Raw genomic sequence first — 20,791 nt, 5'->3', positions numbered from 1 at the left:
AGGCCTTCAAGGACATACTGATTAGTCTCAATGGCCTTTATTGCCTCCACTGCGACCGATTGACTAAAAGCTCAAGAAATGACCGAGCAGCCATAACATAGTCACAAAAAATTCAAGAAAAGTACTAAAAAGTCTTTTAACTTATTACGTTTGTTCCAATTTAGTTTTAACTTTCAATTGTGCCTCACAAAATGCGATGTTAATTAAATTCTAACTAAGGGTCTATTCCAAATAAATTATTTTCCGACACTTCTAGTGTGTTTGGTTGATGAAGAACTAAACTATCAACATAAAATGTTTTCCATTGATTAAAAACAACAAGCTCGAATCTGGTAGAAAACCACTATCCCTTATGGTAATAAGGAAAACATATCCTCCAAACCCTAAGATAAATGAAAACTAATCTTTTTTAAATAATTTTTATAAAAAAAATGTTCTCATTTATCACGAATTTTTCAGCTAAACGAACGCATTCTAATTCGATCATCAATAGGGTGGGCTAGCGATGATTTAGATTTTGACTTTATACGATAAGTGCTAGTGTTTGCAAAGATTGAAAGGAATGGCACCCTGCATGCGTAAGCACTCGCTTTTTTTCATCCAATTAATTAATTAAACCCCGCAGCCTGTGGTGGAGTCAAATCAATTTGCAGGCAATAAGACTGCTCGTGATTAATGCCGGGGCGGTGCCGGAAAACGATTTAAATGTTTTTAATAATTCTACACGACTCTTCGAACAATGGAAACGCTAAAGATAACGAATTAAAATAAAATAAAATAATTTAACAGGAACGCCCCAATAAGTATTCGAAGGAGCCTCGATAAGCACTAAAAGATAAGAAGAAAAGAAAACCCTACGACCATTATTTAATTACGGACCAAAGAGGGCACACCTTAATCATTATTTCATAAAATATTCGATTAATTCGTTACTATCCTACAAAACCACCATCATATTTGCCATTGGAGGGGTCCGACTCAAAAGGCCCTCTTCAAATACCACACGTTTAAACATGTGAATCGCGTTAGTCCAGACTTTAACATCATCACTTTAGAAAAGCACGAAGAGCAATATCATATTTATAGAGAAGACGCCAAGAGCAATATATATAGGAATAATTACACAAACGATTCATGATCATTGGTTAAGTGTACAATGTTGTTCTTAAAATGTTCAACGCGAAAAGTTCAATGTGGTCATTGAATTTTAATCTAATATACAAGATTATTCATAAACTTTTAATTTGTTCAATGTGATTCATATACTTTTGATAAATATTCAATGTAATCCTAAATTCAATCTAGTCTCTAGATTATCTTACTATGATTGGATTAAACATGTACCAAAAATTCATAAATCATATTAAACAAATTAAAATTTCAGATACAACATTACGCATTGAGCTAAAGTTTGCGACCACATTTGATAAATCAAAAGTTCAGAAACGATGTATACTGGATCAAAGTTCATGGATAATTGATGTCGTTTCCCCATGTACGGAAGAATGCTACAAATGCTAAGATAATATACAAATCAATGTGTAAAAGTCATGAATGTATTTTGTATAAGTTTTGTCTGCCAATCTTCGCATCCACGTCATTGCTTGTGAGGAAATTATGGAGTTCCTTGTTTTATTGTTTCTTTTCTCTTTGATAATTGTAAGTTGACGAGCTGGCACCTAGCGATGTCTCATCAAAATCTCAATCCGCGCAAGGCGCGAGCGAAGACTAATTGGGTCGGTGGGCAATGCGTGCAAGAAAGAAAAGCCACGCACCCGTCGATGGAATGCTCGAAATTGAAAACTTTTGTCCGACTAGGCAGCTTCTTCTTCAATGACCCTTTTCAAAGAACAAACGGGAAAGACCAAAAGAGCTCACGGATGCCCAATTCATGTGCAAATTTGGGGCATTTTTTTTCCTTTTTCGCGACATGGTATACGAATCTTTTGTTTGATCAGTGTTTGCAGATGCAAGCTCTTGCCCAATATTTGGAAAATCATATGGTTCGAAAGGGACACGCATGTGACCTCAATCCGGGCAAGAATACAAAATTTGAAAAGCTTTCCTGACAAAAGCAATGCCTGGAAGGATAGTGGGGATCCGGGTGTGAATAGGCCTACAGTTCAAAAGTAGCAAGCTAGGTCCAGCGGTGCTTTGTCGTGGCGGCCTGTGGTGTGGTCCAAACGGGTGGAGCGGAGAATAGTCGGATGCCTGTTAATTAGCAGCAAACGAAGAACCATAATTCGCACCAAGACAAGAAAATAAAAGCTTTGAAGGTCAAGAAATCAAGCCGCTAGACCAGTTCTGGCACGACCCAATGACATTGACATTCAAAGCCCTGACATTTTCCTATGTACATTCAAAAGGCGACTTCTCGAGGCATTAGTATAGATCGGACTCTTCAAATCTAGACCTTTGAACCGCGCCAACGCCCTCGAGAAGTTCGGTACATAATCAGGGTTGTCGAGGACTGCATCGACGCGGCCATGCGGGGGCGCCGGGTGCAGTTTCCACGTTCACACATACGGACCAGAACGGAGAAGAAAAGCAGTGGAGACGCGGAGGAGGATTAAACGAAGAACGATGACGAAGGAAGAGACACCGGAACGGAACGGCGGGCCACACGATCGATTTCGCTCGACGCATCGTCATCACGATTTACAAAGCACCTTCTAGCGAAACGATTGGTTTTAATTAATTCGCAATACACGTGAGAAAAGAGCCCTGCGGGTATGTGGAAGTGGATTAAAAGCGAATAAAAAACGTTAAGTGGAATCTTCGGCCGCAGCCAAGAGACCAGAATATGGTGGCGGCGGTGGAATCCATCAAATCAACGTCGAGAAGAAGACATTGCAAATCGCCATCCGGAAATTATTTTCGTTTTTTCTCTCCTTTTCTAATTTTTGTTTTAATGATTGTTTATTGTGAATCATGAGGGGGCATGCTGGGAACCTGGCGAGAGTGACGTTCGTGGCCGGGAGAGAAACAATCATACGTGGGTGTCTTTTGTCCGACAGGCATGAGAGCTTTTGAGGGTCTTGAGGTGATCCTAGTGGCCCGGTGAAATTCTATCGCTGATTGAGCTGTATTCTGTTTCGTTCATATGATAATGTTGGGAACCGCCCGGAATACCCATCAAACCCAAAATCCAAATGAATTCCCAATCCCCTTCACGACAGGGCGACGAATCGAAGCTCTTATAGACCCCGAATTCGACCACAACGGCCAAAAAAAAAAAAAGAGGAAAAAAAAATTCAACACCCTCGGCGTAATCTTCAGGAACGCGTCAAAGCGGACGTCGCCCGAATTCGACCGCGAGACGAGCTACGCGACGGAGGCGCCCGCGTTCCCGAAGAGACCGATGGCTTCGAGAGGGGAAAGCGGGCGGATGGATTGCGAAGGACAGAGCGAACAGAGGAGAGCGCTGCTTCCCTTTTTAAGGTCTCTGTCTTCGACGTGACGCGAAATGGGAGGGGACATGTCCGTGGCCAACGCCAATTATTCGCGCGGGGGTCGTCCTGCCCGCGCTGCCCGGCGGGCCGGGTCGGGGCTGCCCGCGAATTCATTGATGTCGGGCGAATCGAGTTCCCTCCCCACCGATCGGCGGCCAGGGCGGCAGGATTCGGGAATCAGCGTCCAGGATTCTGTCGGGGCCCCCACGCTCCTTTTTTCTGTGAACACATTTCCCATGCTATTGTTTATCTCACGAAGATATGATACTTTAAAAAATATATATATTTCTAAAAAAAATTGTTTATACCACTTAAAATGATTGACTAAATAAAATATATTCATCATCCGTCGTCCATCATAATTCATGCTTAAATATTTCTGTAAACAACAAAAGCATTTTTAATTCGTTTATTTCTATAAAAGGATCTGAGCGATTATTAAATATGACTTAAGTAGTCTCTTTTCTTTTAATTTAGATTAGATGAAGAATGAAGATAGTTTGCTAAGCATATTCTATTTGAAATGAATTGATAAAATAATAAGGACGATTTGAAACTTTAGGATATGTTTGAGTTGGATATTTATTAACAAAGTTCTTTTGAGAATGTTACGTAGAAATGGCATAAATTTTGATGTCACGAGTGCAATGCTCAATAGAGAATCATAAACTAAAACACAAGATCCTTAATTCATATTGTACTATTGTTATAATAATATATTTTTTCATTTTTGGATTAGCTCATTTAAAATATTATCCGTTTTGTTTCAGTATTATACCAAAACTCCACAAAATCTATAATAGATTTATAGGAGATTACTTGAGGCTACTATTCTCGTGAGGCATGTCAATTTGATATCTCCTAACTAGATGACAAAGCACGATTCATATATGATCAATACGTCTTCTTATTGATAAATTATTGTAAAACCTACTTTTGCTAATTAGATAATTTGTAACACTTCACCTTACATCTTAGCACGACGTCCACCCTTCTCATGTCAGAGAGATAACATAGAGGTTATTTTGCCTTGATTATGCCGCACTATTTGATACGTCGTGTCTTTAAGGCCTTTGAGGACATACTGATCTAGTCTTAACGGCCCTTATTCACCACAACCGATTGATTAGAAGCTCAAGAAAAGATAGGGCGGCCAGAAGATAGTCACGAAAAACTCAGGAAAAGTAATAAAAATAGTATTTAACTTATTGTGTTTGTATTAATTCAATTATAAGCATTTCAATTGTGCCTTACATAATGCAATGTTAATTATATTTAACAAGAGGTCCACTTGTTTGAAGGAAAATTATTTCAAATATATTGTTTTCCGATACTTCTAGTGTGTTTGGATGATGAAGAACTAAACGATCTACACAAAACATTTTCCATGGAACTTAAAACAACAAATTCAGACCGGGGAGAAAACAACTATCCCTTATGTAATAAGAAAAACATTTCTTTTAAACTGTTAGATAAATGCAAACTAATCGTTTTTTAAAGTACTCTCATTGATCACGAACGCATTCTAGTTCGATCGTCAATAGGGTGGGTGAGCGATGATTTAGAGTTTGGCTTTATATGATAAGTGCTAGTGTTTGCAAAGATTGAAAGGAATGGCACCCTGCGTGCGTCAGCTCTCGCTTTTTTTCATCCAATTAATTAATTAAACCCCGCAGCCTGTGGTGGAGTCCAATCAATTTGCCGGGGCGGTGGCGGAAAGCGATTTAAATGTTTTTTATAATTCTACACGACTCTTCGAACATTGTAAAGGCTAGGGATAACAAATTAAAATAAAAAATAAAAATTAACAGGAACGCCCTAATAAGTATGCCAAGGAGCCTTGATAAGCACTAAAATATAAAAAGTTCTTTTTTAACCAAGGGAACCGTGACCTATGATTGAGGACAGTGCCCGTGTCAATCTAGCTATGGGCATTTAATTCACCCTTACTTACTTCATGCACGGAAGGCTACTATACCTGCTTATTCGGTAGTAGCTAGAATTGTAATCCTAACGGTCTACCTTCACTACCGTGAGGCCTTCTAATTCTATGTTTATCTTTATTTTCTCGATAGAGAGGGAATAAGAGGACAGCGCGGACTCTCCCATCTCACGGCAAAGCTCCCGTCCGTTTCCTCCATGAGTATTTTAAGAACTTGCTCAGGTTCAAAGCACTAAAAGATATGAAGAAAAGAAAACCCTACAACCGTTACATCCATTACGGAGTAAATAGGGCACACCCCCAATCATGATTTCATAAAATAATTGATTAATTAGTTTTTCTTCCCCAAGAAGGGGAATACCCTCGACCAATTTTGCCCCTTTCGGAGCACCCCCCTTCATTTCCTGTGCTGCGCGCCCGGATGTTTCACCGGGGAAGCCCGCTTGGATCCAAGGTGGCTTCCCTACCCCCTCGAAGGGGGATTGTGGCGGTAAGCCTGCGGGTTATCTATATTTTTCGAGGGATAACCACCCTCTAGCCCGTCTACTTCCAGGACTGTCAAAACCTTTTAAGGTCTTGCTTAGGACCACACCCCCAATCATGATTTCATAAAATAATCGATTAATTAGTTACTATCCTACAAAACCACCATCATATTTGCCATTTGAGGGGTCCGACTCAAAAGGCCCTCTTCAAATACCACACATTTAAACATGTGAATCGCGTTTGTCCAGACTTTAACATCATCACTTTTAAAAAAGTACGAAGAGAAATATCATATTTATAAGGGAAAAAGTCACGAAAAATTCTGAACTTTGCCCAAAATGACACATTTACCCCAATTTTTTTTTTTTGTGACGTGAAAACCCCAAACTTTCCAAACTCGTGACACATTTACCCCATTAAGGGCATTTTTGTCTTTTTATTCTGTTTTTTCCTTTTTCTTTTTTTTTTTTTTTTTTTTCTTCTTCCCTCCGCCGCCATGGTGGAGCCGGCAGAGGGAAGCCGGCGTCGAGCGACCTCGCCGGCGTCGGGCGAGGGCGGGGACACCCTCGCTGACGCAAGCGAGGGTGGCCCTCGCCAGTGTCGCGGCCTCGCCGGCAACGGGCGAGGACGGCCCTCGCTAGATTTGGCAAGGGCAGGGACACCCTCGCCCTATGCCGGCAAGGGCCGCCCTCGCCCGTGCGTTGGGCGAGGACGGCAAGGACGGCCCTCGCGGATCTCGGCAAGGGCAGGACACCCGCCGACACGAGCAAGGGCCGTCCGCCCGACGCAGCAGGGCGGCCCGCCGGCCGGGCGAGGACAGCCTTGGCCGATCTAGCGAGGGCACCCCTCGCCCGACGCAGCGAGGGCGGCCCTCGCCGACGCCTGGCGAGGGCCGCCCCTAGCCCGAGGCCTGGCGAGGGCAGCCTCTCCGACGCCGGCGAGGGTAGCCCTCGCCGGACGCCGGCTTCCCTTCGCCACCAGCCGGCGAGGGAAGAGAGAAGGAAAATAAATTTAAAAAGTAAAAATAATTTTAAAAATTTTAAAAATGAAAAGACCAAAATGCCCTCTAATTTTGGGGTAAATGTGTCACATAACGAAAGTTCAGGATTTTTTGTGTCACAAAAAAAGTTTGGGATAAATGTGTCACTTAAAAGAAAGTTTGGGATTTTTCACGTCACAAAAAAAAAAGGGATAAATGTGTCACTTTGGGCAAAAAATTCGGCTTTTCATGGCTTTTTCCCTATTTATAAAGAATGCGCCAAGAGCAATATATACAAGAATAATTACACAAACGATTCATGATCTTTGGTTAAGTGTACAATGTCGTCCCTAAAAAGTTCAATGTGGTCCCTAAATTCTAATCTAATATATAATGTCATTCATAAATTTTTAATTTGTTTAATGTGATTCATATACTTTTGATAAATATTCAATTTAATCCAATATTCAATATAATCTCTAGATTATCTGCTAATGACTAAATCAAACATGTATCCAAAGTTCATTAATCATATTGAACAAATTAAAATTTCAAAAATAACATTACGCATTGGACTAAAGTTTGCAGACCACATTAAATAAATCAAAAATTCAGAGACGACGCATACTAAATCAAAGTTCATAGATCATTGATGTCGTTTCCTCATATATGGAAGAATACTTCGAATGTTGAGATGATATACAAATCAACGTGTAAAAGTCATGAATGTATTTTGTTTGACGTTCGACTATAATTCGTATATTCGAATACCTAGTTATAATTCGTCGCATTATAAATAAGTTTTGTATGTCAATCTTCGCTTCCACGTCATTGCTTGTGAGGAAATTTTGAAGTTCCTTGTTTATTTGTTTCTTTTCTCTTAATAATTGTACGTTGACGAGCTGGCACCTAGCAGTGTCTCATCAAAATCTCAATCCGCGCAAGACGCGAGCGAAGACTCATTGGGTCGGTTGGCAATGCGTGCAGGAAAGAAAAGCCCTGGCACCTCTTCCTTGTCAAAAGCCACGCACCATTCGATGGAATGCTCGAAATTGAAAACTATTGTTCGACTAGGCAGCTTCTTCTTCAACTACCCTTTTCAAAGAACAAACGGGAAAGACCAAAAGAGCTCACGGATGCCCAATTCATGTGCAAATTTAGGGCTTTTTTTTTTTTCCTTTTTCGCGACATGGTATTCGAATCTTTTGTTTCATCAGTGTTTGCAGATGCAAGCTCTTGCCCAATATTTGGAAAATCATATGCTTCGAAAGGGACACGCATGTGACCTTAAAAAGTTAAACTAAGGAGGTGAGACCTCAATCCGGGCAAAAATACAAAATTTGAAAAGCTTTCCTGACAAAAGCAATGCCTGGAAGGATAGTGGGGATCTGGGTGTGAATAGGCCTAAAGTTCAAAAGTAGCAAGCTAGGTCCAGCGGTGCTTTTGTCGTGGCGGCCTGTGGTGTGGTCCAAACGGGTGGAGCGGAGAATAGTCGGATGCTTGTTAATCAGCAGCAAACAAAGAACCATAATTCGCACCAAGACAAGAAAATAAAAGCTTTGAAGGTCAAGAAATCAAGCTGCTGGACCAGTTCTGGCACGACCCAATGACATTGACATTCAAAGCGTTGACATTTTCCTATGTACATTCAAAACGCGACTTCTCAAGGCATTAGTATAGATCGGACCCTTGAAATCTAGACCTTTGAACTGCGCCGACGCCCTCAAGAAGTTTGGTACGTAATCAGGGTCGTCGAGGAGAGGACTGCATCGATGCGGCCATGCGGGGGCGCTGGGCGCGGTTTCAACGTTCAAAAATACGGACCAGAACGGAGAAGAAAAGCAGTGGAGACGCGGAGGAGGATTAAACGAAGAACGATGACGAAGGAAGAGACACCGGAACGGAACGGCGGGCCGCACGATCGCGTTCGCTCGACGCATCGTCATCACGACTTACAAAGCACCTTGTAGCGAAACGATTGGTTTTAATTAATTCGCAATACACGTGAGAAAAGAGCCGTGCGGGTATGTGGAAGTGGATTAAAAGCGAATAAAAAAAGTTAAAGTGGAATCTTCGTCCGCGGCCAAGGGACGAGAATGTGGTGGCGGCGGTGGAATCCACCAAATCACCGTCGAGAAGAAGACGAAATTGCAAATCCTTCTTTCCCTCGCCATCTGTAAATTATTTTCATTTTTTTTTCTCCTTTTCTAATTTTTTTTAATGATTGTTTATTGTGAATCATGAGGGGGCATGCTGGGAACCTGGCGAGAGAGACGTTTGTGGCCGTGACAGAAACAATCATACGTGGGTGTCTTTTGTCCGATAGGCATGAGAGCTTTTGAGGGCCTTGTGGTGATCCTAGTGGCCCGGTGAAATTCTATCGCAGATTGAGCTCTATTCGTTTGTTTCGTTCATATGATAATGTTGAGTTCTATCTTGTCAGGAATTTGCAAGAAACCCGAGGATAGATTAGAGAGTCTAGGAGAGGTTCTTCTTTACCTATGATTTGCAAGTGATTTCTTTGGTCTTGGAATGTGTAACTGCTTCCGTCTCCTTAGTTCGTGGCCAAATTCTAAGGCATACTCAGAAAGAACGGGGCTAAACACACCGGCCTCGGACTTATATCAATCATCGGTACTCCATTTAGAGGCCTGCACAATGTGATTCCGCACACCAGACAACAAGAATTAAACATCATGGTACGGGCATGAAATGTTGATTTTCCGTTCACATTCACTCGTCGAAAATGGGAGAATAAAGATGTGTCATTAATGATGATCCAAGTAACCCTCGAATGCCTTTCGATTGTGTACCAAAAGAAGTTGACTGCAATGTAAGCCTGCTAGTAGCAATAAGATGAGAAATGAACAGAGAGTGAACTGACAAATTTTCTACGATACAAGATTGATGGAATCAAACAAAAATTCTACATCTGAGAATGTTTTCTCCTACCCACTATCCTAATGCTATGTGTCAGACTAACAGTCAGAACCGCTTTACAAGCATCTTACAATGTGGAGATGCTGCATCTGGCTACCAGAAATTAAATAATTTGAACCCATTGCTACTGTTTAGAGTGGCTTCATTGGTGGAGTCAGAATCACTTCGAACAGCTTCATCTGAATTATTGCCGGAAGTGATCTGTATTCGGTCTGCATGCTCGATGATCCAGTCAGTGAACTCCGGAGAGGATGCCAACTCTGACATAGCTTGCCTGGTCCAGTGTGCCTTCGAGTCTTCCCATTCTTGCTCTGTGTACTTCTTTCGGTTGGGTGTCTTGTGAAGAGTCGAATAGTAATCCACAGAGTTCCTTGTCAATTGACTAGCAGGCGGGGTTACAGAACCTGTGTTGGGACAAATACAAGCATGAGCAATTGGATTATTAGGGTACCTCCAGTTGAATAGCTAAAATCATCTTGCCATGAGCAATATCAGATCCTAGCACGTGCAAACAAACCACGTCATGATTCTTCTGGTAAGGGTAACATACCCATAATATGTCCTGGTCAATCATGTAAGTGTGGCAACATTCATCTTTCCAGAGGGTATGCCACTTTGATATGGAAAGAACTACTATGGCAAAAACAAAACGGGAACACGAATTTTGGAGATATCATATTAAGTTTTGAGAATTAAAAGCAAAATGGCCAAGAAAACCTCACATATCCACACATACGACTTTCTACCAGTGAAAAGTTCACTTTCTTTTAGCATTTACCTAATAGGTTAAACAGTCACCATCTAAAACTTGGACAAGGATTGCCAACGTCCCTTGGCCAAGTCCAGATATTTACAAGAGTCAGATGGCAACACAAAACCTTTAGCTCATTATCCAAACCTAGTTCAAGTAAGACAAAACACATTCAGGCTGGTCACAAAAGGAAAGCATCTGAATGTAATTTTGCAGCCTTGCTCATAAGTTAAGCGCACAAATTGGACACCAGGAGATAGGCAACGGGGAGGAACATAAGTGCCAGTAGCAAACCATACTTTTAAGTGGAGAGTCCAACCAAGCAGCAGATTTGTTAGGTCTATTCCACATCTTTCTCTGGTGAAATTGTCTGGTGACCTTGCAAGAAATTCAGCACGATTGAACTTTCCAGATGGCTGCCGAGGCCAGTACAGTGTAGGACTCCAGTTCAAAGAATACGGCTCATACCTGCAACAAATCAAGGGAAAATTTTATTAGATGTGACTTGGGAAAATCAGAAGTTTGTATACAATGATATCTTCCAGAAAGACATCAGCTATGATCTACAAGAACGCAGTCCAACTCATCATCTTACTGAGGTGAACTGGCAAGTAACCTGAAAGTAACCCAAAAAATAGGGCCTTTTTTTTTTTTTTTTTTTTTGTGCAATGACAAAGGACCATAGATGAAAAAAATGTTTGTCTATGTACAACCACTTTGTAGGGATTCTTTTTATGCAATTGTCAAATATGTCATGAAAGGAAGATTAGTCAACTTACGCTGCCTCACTCCAAATTGAAGTCACCAAAAAGCAGGTAGCCGAACAACAAGCCAGCGCCCCCACTGCCAAAAGAGTGTCAAAAGTACTCTGCAACACAAAATCCAACATATTATAGCCAATGTATGAGGGAAGATTCACAAAAAGCAAAATGCCTTAGTCGTGTCTAAGTCAAGTAAAAGCTAAAGAAGGTAATAAGATTAGCAAATATGACAGGGAAGATCATCAACCATAAGCGACATGGATAAATGGGTGCATAAAGTGTGCAGCGGACATGTCTAGATGGCTTAATGCTTTTCTTTTCCCCAAGAGCAAGCAATTTCCATAAGGATATTCCCACAATTTTATCAAAATCTATGAGATACCCGGACAATTTAACCTAAAAAGAAAATCTAGTGGGCATCAGACTTTTCTACTAATGTAGCACCTATCTCGGACTTGCCAAGACATGTGAGGTTAGTACAGGACTCTGATATGCATACTTGAGACACACTCCTGCAGGGAATGTATCCATACCAGAGAAAACACTTCCAGTTCAGTAGTATTGCCCACAGCCTAATTTATAGATACTTGATGAGTTTTTCTCAAAGTGTCATCCAAGCTCCCAAATAGAAAGCAAGAATATGTAACAAACAAAAATATAAAATAGTGCACCTGGAAGATCAACGTAGCAGCAACAACACGCATCGCCCATTTCACAAATTGGGCAACCCCATCATCCACACTCCCGTCCTCTGAAATCACAAACTTCCGAACAATCCAATAGCCTAAAGCAGCTCCAGCTAGAACAATTCCCACTAGTAAAAATACAGATACCTGTAAAAAGAAAGTGAGCATAAACCAATCATCATTCACTAACCTGGTTCCCTTGAAAATGTAAGTAGCAAAATGAGTATCAAGTACAGTACAGAAACTTGATTATAAAATCCAACAGACCCTGATCAAAAGAAAGTCTGTGATCTTTTCCAGGGATCACCCTTCTACAAATACAGGGTGTGTAAGAGTAAAACAAGGTCTGTAGGGATTCATAGATATAGAGGTGTTCAGACTTGCCAGAGGATGTTAAACAAGGAACAGCTGTGGATCCAAAGACTTTTTAACCTTCATGTGCTCAAAATTTGAGGGAGGAAAAGGGAGCTTGCTCAGCTTTGGCCAGTGAAAATTCGAAAGCAAAATTTTCCTTGAAAAAGGAACTCGCAAACACGGTACCACACCTATCAACTAATTACTTACACAAAATAAAGACAGATCTCTCAAGAAAGTACAACCGATAGGACTTACCGGGTTATGCATCTCCTCACTAAATCCAAAACTGAGAAGAATTGAATTCACCATCATTGAGAACTGATGTAGAAGAAAAGATCCAGCTCCAAGCTGCCATAGTTAATTTAATATGAGATTCCTTCACATGGCCCATTAAGCGAATGGGGCACAAAAAACCTTTGATAACACAGGCTCACAGGAAAAGCACTTACCATTGATCCATATAAAGTGAGGTAGAAGGCATTTTTTCTCCCAGTTGGTAATAATTTCATCCCCTGCAACATAGTAAATGGACACCTTGAGGAAAATCATGGTGTGCACATTTCACCAAAATACGAGTTTGCGAGGCATAAATATAACTATATAAAACTAAGGTCAATACAGCGCCCACTAATTGCCATTGGTAAATTTACTGGAAAATGAGGAATCTACAATCTGGAACATCACTCATGTCTCACTTGAGAAGGCAACTGACTGACAAAGTGACAGCAAAAATATCTAATTGGCTGATCATATAAGTCCATATCATACTTTTAGAGACATGAGACCTAGCGCGATTGTTTATTTGTGCTAGTATATGTAGAAGATAACATAAACAGATGTGTCAGCAAGAGATTGGTATAGCACAATACTATAGTTAAGCATAAAGGAAATACTCCAGGATATAGTGTTTATAACAACCAATAGAAACTGGCTCCTGCAAGTATATCCAGAAGAGCATTTGTGAAACTCCCATCTGGAGGACCCAACAAGCCATGGGCAGTAAAAGACCGAAGGAAAAAAACACAGTTGCTTCATTTTGAATTGCCATAGCATGCTCTAGACACAGGAGAGAAATGCTATTACTGGTGCCTAATTGGTGAAATATTCTTAAGAGAAGGAGGAATACCTGAAAAAGAAGGATAATAATGACAAGCAAAACTCCTATGGCCATTGAACTGCTATAGTAGAAAGGAACCCAGCTGCTAATAAATGGGGCCAGCAGTAGCAGTATAAATCCCAATGCCAGACAAAGGAGGCGCCACTGTTGAGGCTCTGCAAAAAGAAATAGAAAGCCTCAGCTATTTTTCCTTAAGTATGTGCAATATGTATGTAGAGGTGTATCATAGAACACGATTCAGTTAAGAAAGTAGCCAGACCTTCAGAAATGGAGACTCTGATAGGAATAGGAGCTTCACCGATGATTTTGACATCAACATATCTATGTTCATAGGGTGATATGACAGAACTCCACATGCCTTTTTGAATGCTCTTCCACTCATCTTTTTCACATTCACACGATGTGAGAGAAGAGTTCCTGGAGGCATAGGAATCAAACATGAAACTAAGCCAACTGGAAATACAACAGTCTATCAAATTAAAAAAAAGGAACAGATGACCATGGAGAAAGATAATAAAGCAGAATATCATCTCTAACACAAGAAAGTTCAACTTACCGGTGAAAGCAAACCTGAATTTTGCCATGTAATCTTTCCGGAATTGATTCTGATGGAAGCAAAGTAACACGTAGTGCACTGGAGTAACTTCCAAGTCTCAATCGGGATAGACCAATTACCTCAACACGTTCACACGTTACGATTTCTTTAGTGCCATGGCCTGATGGAAGGCCGGAGAGTGTTGATGGTGTGAAATCAATAGATGGTTGCTCTAGGTTTACCCCTGCAGGTCAGAAATGCGAGTCAACATTTTTTTAACAAACTAAACCATTCATCTGACTTAAAGAAATTATCAAAATGAATTGCTAGCGAGAAAATTACATCCAAAACACTAATTGAACCACAAATCATATATAAAAAGTGTGTTCTGTTTTGTCAAATCATCGATGCTAGTTAGCCTTACATTATCAGCTCTAATAAAAGAACATTCTGCTTGAAGCACAAGTTTCTACTGATGCTTTTGTGAAAAAAAATAGCACTTATTTGCCCTTTTATAGAGAGTCTAGAAGACCTTAAACTTGCAAGATGGCTTAGACTTTGAATGTAGCCTCTAATTGGTTATCCAGCTATACAAATAAAAATGCCTATCCAAAACAAAACCTAACCAGAGGTTCAAGAATACAAAACTAGAAACAGTTTTTCAAGGAAAATGTAAAAGTAAAGACATTTCAAACAAGAGGAGCGTGAAACAATTTTGATCGATGATAGCATCATCATTTCATGAATTCAGCATCTGATAGATGACCTGTGAGACATCAATCAAAGAACAAGAGTGCCGAGTTTGCACTGTTATTGAGAACCCTTCCCTTCTAGTCTTCACAAAACCACCAAAACCAGGAATCTCTTAGTAACACCACCCCCATTTCAACCATGGTCAAATGCATCTATAACTTAGAGACCAGAGATCTAGTTGCTAACTCGCTCAAGGCAAGCAATCTGCACCTAAGAACCAAACTCTTGCATGGCTGCCACATACCCTCTCTCCAATACGAACATGTGTCACACAACTTCTCAAGAGCACCATTTGGAAGGGAGAGGAGAACTCTGACAATCATCCAGATAATGGACGGGCACGATATCGAGTGAGATTTTTGTAAACAGACCTTCAACTTCACATCAAGAGCACATCTCATAAGTTTGAACTTTCCCACTCTAATGCATTAAATATTCTACTCGTTGCTTCAGACAATTTAATATGGCGGCAGACAGCATGAGACATAATTAAAGTCGAAATACCTCATAATGAGAGAACAAAAGAGGGAGCCAACGGTCCAAGCCCATTACCATACCTAGTTTGACAATTATATTTAAAAGCCTAAGCATGAGCTATGAGCCAAGGAAACACAAGTTCTACTCAGAACAACTCCAATAGCAAAAGATGGGGAACTCCTTGACACTCGCCTGTGGCGAACATTTACTCCAAAAGCCTGAAGGCTGACGAGATTTGGGAGTACAAAGAAACGTCGAGCCCATTACTTAACAAGAGAGAAAGAAATGCACAATCAGCTCAAACAAACACATAGCGAGGAAAACCATGGCAATCTCTCGTTTCAGGTTATCCCTAGAAAAACCCAAACAACTTCATCGGTCTAGAACATGTTGCAGCCGCAGACAGAACCAAACTCTTGCATTTCGACAAGAAAAGCCCAAGTAAAGATTTTTGGCAATTCGACAACCTAAACTCTCCACGTTAAGCAGCATGCTTATCAATCCCGAATCGTCGACCTCGAGTAATACCCACATCTCAAGCACAATTCGACTCAACTTCCACATACCCTTTCGACCAAAAAACAAGAAAAAATAAAACTTCCACCGACCCTTTCAAAAAAAATTCCCCCAGACCCAATCCACAGAGAGAGAGAGAGAGAGAGAGAGCACGTACGTTTGAAGCCCGGGGAGTCCGGGATCGGGCTGGGGCGAGCGAGAAGCAAGGAGGAGAGGGAGACGGCGAGAAGAAGCGGAGAGATGAGGAGAGGCGAACCCATCGCTAGCGAGCAGGCTCGCGAACGACGAACTCGATCTCTCTCCCTCTCTCTCTCTCTCCCTCGCTCTTGCTAGCTATCGCTCCAAGCCGTGAAGAATTTAAGAGAAGTGGAAAAGGCGGTTCCTGCAGAAATCTTTCATCTCCTTCTCTCCATTTATATCCCTCTCTCCTCTTAAATTGAAATTGGCCTGCGCGTGCGATTCGCCTGCTCTCCGCTCCTCGTTAAAATAGATTTCCGATTTCCGGGTTCGATGCGTGGCGACCGCGTCGCGTCGGGTCTAAGCTCTTCCTCTTCCGCCTTTTGATCATTAGGCCGCCATAAGGAACCGGCGCAATCAGGGGCAAAATTAGGTCAATAATCCCCTGCCCTGTTGATTTTAGATCCCTCGAGTAAAGGACATTTAAAATGCATAACTAATCTCGAAAAGCTATCCTGCACTAACTACAGGGAAGTTAAAGTGCCCACCTAATCTCGCGAAGCTATCCCCCGTTGGCGATTTGTTATTATTAAGAGATGCGACTAGGATTACGATTAGGTTAGTTGTGGTTTAATTATAATTAAGTCCACTTGCTCTCTCTAGCCGTGTATATGGGTTTTATAGTCTTCATTTGGTGGTAGTGTATTGAACTCTACATTCCTCTCTCGCTCTTCTTCGTTACGATTCTCGACTGATTAGATGGCTATTGATATGAAACGGCTTCGCAATGAACAAATATCCCTCAAAAGTTCAAACCTCGTCGTGATATGTTACTTCCCCATCATGTCTTGTTAGATGATCAATTTCTTGAGCATTCACTTCCTGTCTTGAGGTTGGGTACATTCCGTATGGATTTTAAGGAAACATTTTGGGAAAATGCAAGGCATATGATAAAAGGGTTTTTTGAAATAGAAACGATGTTAAATAAATTATAAAAAAGTAAATTTTGAAAGAATTTTGTTTAAAATGGTATTTAGAAAAATCCCATTTTGTAAAGCACTTTTATTTATCAAAAAATAAATAAATCCAACAAGGCCAATTTTGGTTGTTGGGAGTTAGCCAGCCTCTCATAAAGATCACATAGGATCTAGCCTTGTCAGGACTCTTGAAAAATCAATCGAACATTTTCACTCTTTAAATTAAGGCCAAAGTTTAGCTTATGTGTGAAGGGGAGTATTAGAATATTATAACTTAAATTTTGGCAGTAGCCTTATATCAAAATTGGAGATTTTGAGTTTAATCAAAAAATGAAAACCAGAAATTAAAATGTTAGTGAGAGCAGTTTGGGAGAAAAATAATAATTTTACCCTAATAAGTGGTAAAAAATTGGCCGAACACTCAAATTTGCCCTCAATGGGCTTTGAAAGGCCCAAAACACCCAAACAGAGTTCGAGCCCTTTTGGTTTGACTTTGGAAAATATTTTTGGGAAAATCTAAATATAATTGAGCTAGAGAGGTTTTTTTAAATGCAAATAGTTTCCAATAAATTGTAATTTTAAAGTACATTAGAAGATAGCTTTTACTTATGTGCAATTTGATAAAAATTACCTTTTGTAAATGACTTCACTAATTTTTTTTTTTAAAATAAAGTCAGATGGTAGCTAGATCTAACCGTCAAATAGCCTCGTAGGCCAATCGCCGCCAGGGTTGTGCAACCCCTCGAGTGGCAATTGTTGTCCTCCATTCGCCTCCTTGTGCAAATCGTCGAGAAGATGAACAACAAGGGGTCAAGACTTGTAGGATGCTACTTCTCGAAAGACCTCTAACCTATTTTGGACTAAAATGGCCCTTGGAGGCAAGTTGAGCAAGAACCGAGCCCACTGCTATCAAGGGATTTTAGAATCCTAAAACCCACTTATAAGGCCGAACCAAACGGGCCAGTTCAAAATCCATTGACTTTGGGAAAGTGATTGGAGCCGCTAGTCTTTTTTTTTTTTTTTTGACCATGTCCGTTAAACTAATGAAACAAGGCAATGTAAATCTTAGACCGTCGTCTCCCGTCGATAAGTACTTTCGATAAAATTCCCGTTTCAGACAGAGAGGCTCAGCGGCAGCATCGAAGTAGCGTCTTCCCCGTTAATGGCGTCCTGCAAGCGTCGTCAGCAAGCCGGGGACGAAGCCGAACCCGCCGCCGACGGTCCATTCTCGCGGTGCGCGGAGCTGATCCTCCCTGGCTGACCCCGCGAGAGCTCGCCGCCGTCGCCCTGACCTCCGCCTCCCTCCGCCGCGCCTCCCGATCCGTCACCCTCCGCCGCGCCTCCGACGCCGCCCGCGGCCTCGAGCCCCTCCCCGTCCCCTTCCTCAACGCCGTCGAGTCCCTTCCTTACGCCTACTTCCTCTACACCCCCTCCTCCCTGGTCCTCTCCCCGCCCGACGACGCCCTCCTTCGCCAGCCGTGGGGCTCGAACCGGACGCCCGCTCGACTGGCCGCGTTTCCCAGCCGCGAGGCGGTGGACGTGGTGGGCGGCGTGGTGCTGGGGTGCGATTGCGACAGATGCGAGGGGCGTGACTGCGCTTGCTGGGGCGGCGGCGGCGGCGGCGGGGAGGGGAGGAGGAGGAGGGGTGGTGAGCGAGTGCGGGCCGGGTTGCGGGTGCGGGCCGGAGTGCGGGAACCGGACGAGCCAGAGAGGTGTGGAGGTGAGGTTGAAGATCGTGAGGGACGAGAAGAAAGGATGGTGCTTGTTCGCCGATCAGGCGATCGAGAAGGGGCGATTCGTATGCGAGTATGCAGGTACTCCACCGAATCTTGATCGATAATTAGTTTGCTTGAGCCTTGAATAGCCGATGGTTTTAGTTCATTCGACTTGAAATGGTCGGTTTTGATTTGTTGTCGGTCTGGGAAGATTCGTTTAATGCTGATGAATGTATGGGGGGGCTAGGACACAGTGAGCAGATGATTTGTGCTTTGATGTTTGCAATATCTCGGTTCCACCTCCTTGCAATTACGCAAAAGTTTGAAGACAGTGCATTGAGGTTCTTGTTCTGGCATGTAAGACGAAATAGAGTCTTTCAAAAGACTTCGAAGAAACTTCTATAGTAGTGGCATTTCTCGAAGCAAATTGCACTAGGTGTTGCTTAGTCGAGTTAGCTTATGTTATGACCAAAAAATAATAATAATAATAATAATAAGAATAAAAAAGTTAAGCTTATGTTGTTATAGGAAGTTATTCAATTGTGATGCCCCAGAATGTCATCTTCTTTGGGTAGGATGGACGGCCAGCCACTGGAGAATTTCACTTAAAGGGGTGCAGAATTTGTTGGCTTGGGCTGTGTGTGAAAAAAGAGTTGAGCTAAAGCCGGTGCCTTGAGTTGTTTGGACAGTAAAAGGGAGAGAAAATTGTTCAAATGACGTTTGCCTTTTGCGTTGAGGATTTGCCATGCTATTCCTGGTAATTCAGGCTGCATCCTCGGAGGTTACAACCACCTCAAAGATACAGTCTCACTGTAGCCTTTTTTTTTTTTTTTAACTCTGCTTGTTGCCACGAGAGTGTCCCTTTCTTTAGATCTTTTGAGCCCTTATCCCTCTGGAAGTTTCACACAATCTCTGGTGAGTAGGTTATCTTAATATGAACTTGAACCCAAATTCCTACCCCAATGTGCACACCTGTTTTCTGTTGAGGATGCCTCCGTATGGTTCGCCTCAAATCAAATTAGGTTATCTCTGATATCCCATCTTGCTCCTAGTTCTCTACCCTGAAAACAACATCATATTCCCAACTCAGGCAGCCTTTCCTTTTGGTCCGCAGGTTTCTTAAATTTTTAAAAAACTGCAATATCAATATTAAGCATCATCAGTAGAAGTTTGCTTCTAATTCATGTTCTGAATAGCAGAACAAGGTAATTCACGAGGAAGGGTACATTTCTATGCATGATAGATAGATGATTGCTTAAGGCTCTTGAATATCCTGTCAACATTGACATCGAGAATTTGAGGAAATTTTTGTTCTGATCTAAGTTTCTAATATTAGGCGAATTCTTGACAACAAAAGAGGCAAGGGTGCGACAAAAAGAATATGATGAACTTGCACTGAGCCGAGGGTTCTCATCTGCTATTCTGGTGGTGAGGGAGCATCTTCCCTCTGGAAAGGCCTGCTTGAGGATAAACATCGACGCCACGAAAGTGGGAAATGTGGGGAGATTCATTAATCATTCTTGTGATGGCGGTAACTTGTCCACGGTATTAGTGAGGAGCACAGGTGCTCTGCTTCCTCGCCTCTGCTTCTTTGCTTCAAAAGACATACGTGAAGGTGAAGAGTTGAGTTTTAGTTATGGAGAGATCAGGCTCAGGTCCAATGGCTTACAGTGCTATTGTGGGGCCTCTAATTGTTTCGGAATACTTCCTTCAGAACTTACTTAAAATGCAAATGCAAAATTTTCACTTTGTTTAGCACCATCACTTCACTCTCTATTGCTTGAGTATTAAAGCTACATGCATTCATCTTCTAACTCGGGCTATCTTATCTGCTGTGCGGCTCCATCCTATGGCCAGAGGCCGAATATTCGACACAAGCTCTTTTCTAGGAGGAATCGATATTAGCATGCTTTCTATTGATGAATGTAGCTATCCTGTCCAGCTAAATGCATCTACACTGTTCCACGGCTTATCCTGACTTTTACTTTTGCCAGGAGTTGTCAGATGATCCTATAATTCTGCATTGCTTGGTGAGCTCTGCCTTTACCTTCAATTTGTCCACGTCGCAAGTTCGCGTACAGAGAAATCTATCAACCCGTTCAGCCTCTAGAAATAGCTAGGTATAGATGCATGAAAGTAAGGAGAATTTCCAAAAAAATCATAAATTTAT

The 20,791-nt window shown here is 41.7% G+C and overlaps 2 protein-coding genes across 2 annotated transcripts; one reads left to right on the top strand and one right to left on the bottom strand.

The window, feature by feature from the left end:
- Positions 1–9,606: 9,606 nt before the first annotated feature.
- On the bottom strand, positions 9,607–16,349 carry LOC104443246. Its single transcript, XM_010056583.3, has 10 exons — positions 15,910–16,349; positions 14,028–14,250; positions 13,731–13,888; positions 13,481–13,626; positions 12,804–12,866; positions 12,610–12,702; positions 11,983–12,144; positions 11,330–11,418; positions 10,850–11,018; positions 9,607–10,203 (listed from the first exon to the last, which is right to left on the bottom strand). The coding sequence occupies exons 1-10, from the start codon at positions 16,010–16,012 to the stop codon at positions 10,195–10,197; spliced, it is 1,215 nt and encodes a 404-aa protein (XP_010054885.2). The 5' UTR covers positions 16,013–16,349; the 3' UTR covers positions 9,607–10,194.
- A 1,593-nt stretch (positions 16,350–17,942) lies between these two features.
- LOC104443235 (histone-lysine N-methyltransferase SUVR3) lies at positions 17,943–20,435 on the top strand. Its single transcript, XM_039308090.1, is given in 4 exon segments — positions 17,943–18,153; positions 18,156–18,512; positions 18,547–18,720; positions 19,958–20,435. Coding segments are annotated over 4 exon segments (1,005 nt in total). The 5' UTR covers positions 17,943–18,068; the 3' UTR covers positions 20,347–20,435.
- Positions 20,436–20,791: the final 356 nt, after the last annotated feature.

The sequence above is a fragment of the Eucalyptus grandis genome, chromosome 1 (assembly GCF_016545825.1).
Source record: "Eucalyptus grandis isolate ANBG69807.140 chromosome 1, ASM1654582v1, whole genome shotgun sequence".
In the NCBI taxonomy this organism is placed as follows: Eukaryota; Viridiplantae; Streptophyta; class Magnoliopsida; order Myrtales; family Myrtaceae; genus Eucalyptus; species Eucalyptus grandis.
This window is presented reverse-complemented; position numbering and strand designations above follow the sequence as displayed.

What these genes read in the sequence shown, in the direction of transcription:
- LOC104443246 (XM_010056583.3), bottom strand. Translation starts at nt 16,012, where the DNA reads ATGGGTTCGCCTCTCCTCATCTCTCCGCTTCTTCTCGCCGTCTCCCTC. An exon ending in TCACTTTATATGGATCAATG is followed by an intron (nt 12,703 to 12,803) that starts GTAAGTGCTTTT and finishes TAACTATGGCAG; the next exon opens with CTTGGAGCTGGATCTTTTCT. An exon ending in CTGCTACGTTGATCTTCCAG is followed by an intron (nt 11,419 to 11,982) that starts GTGCACTATTTT and finishes TTTGTGTTGCAG; the next exon opens with AGTACTTTTGACACTCTTTT.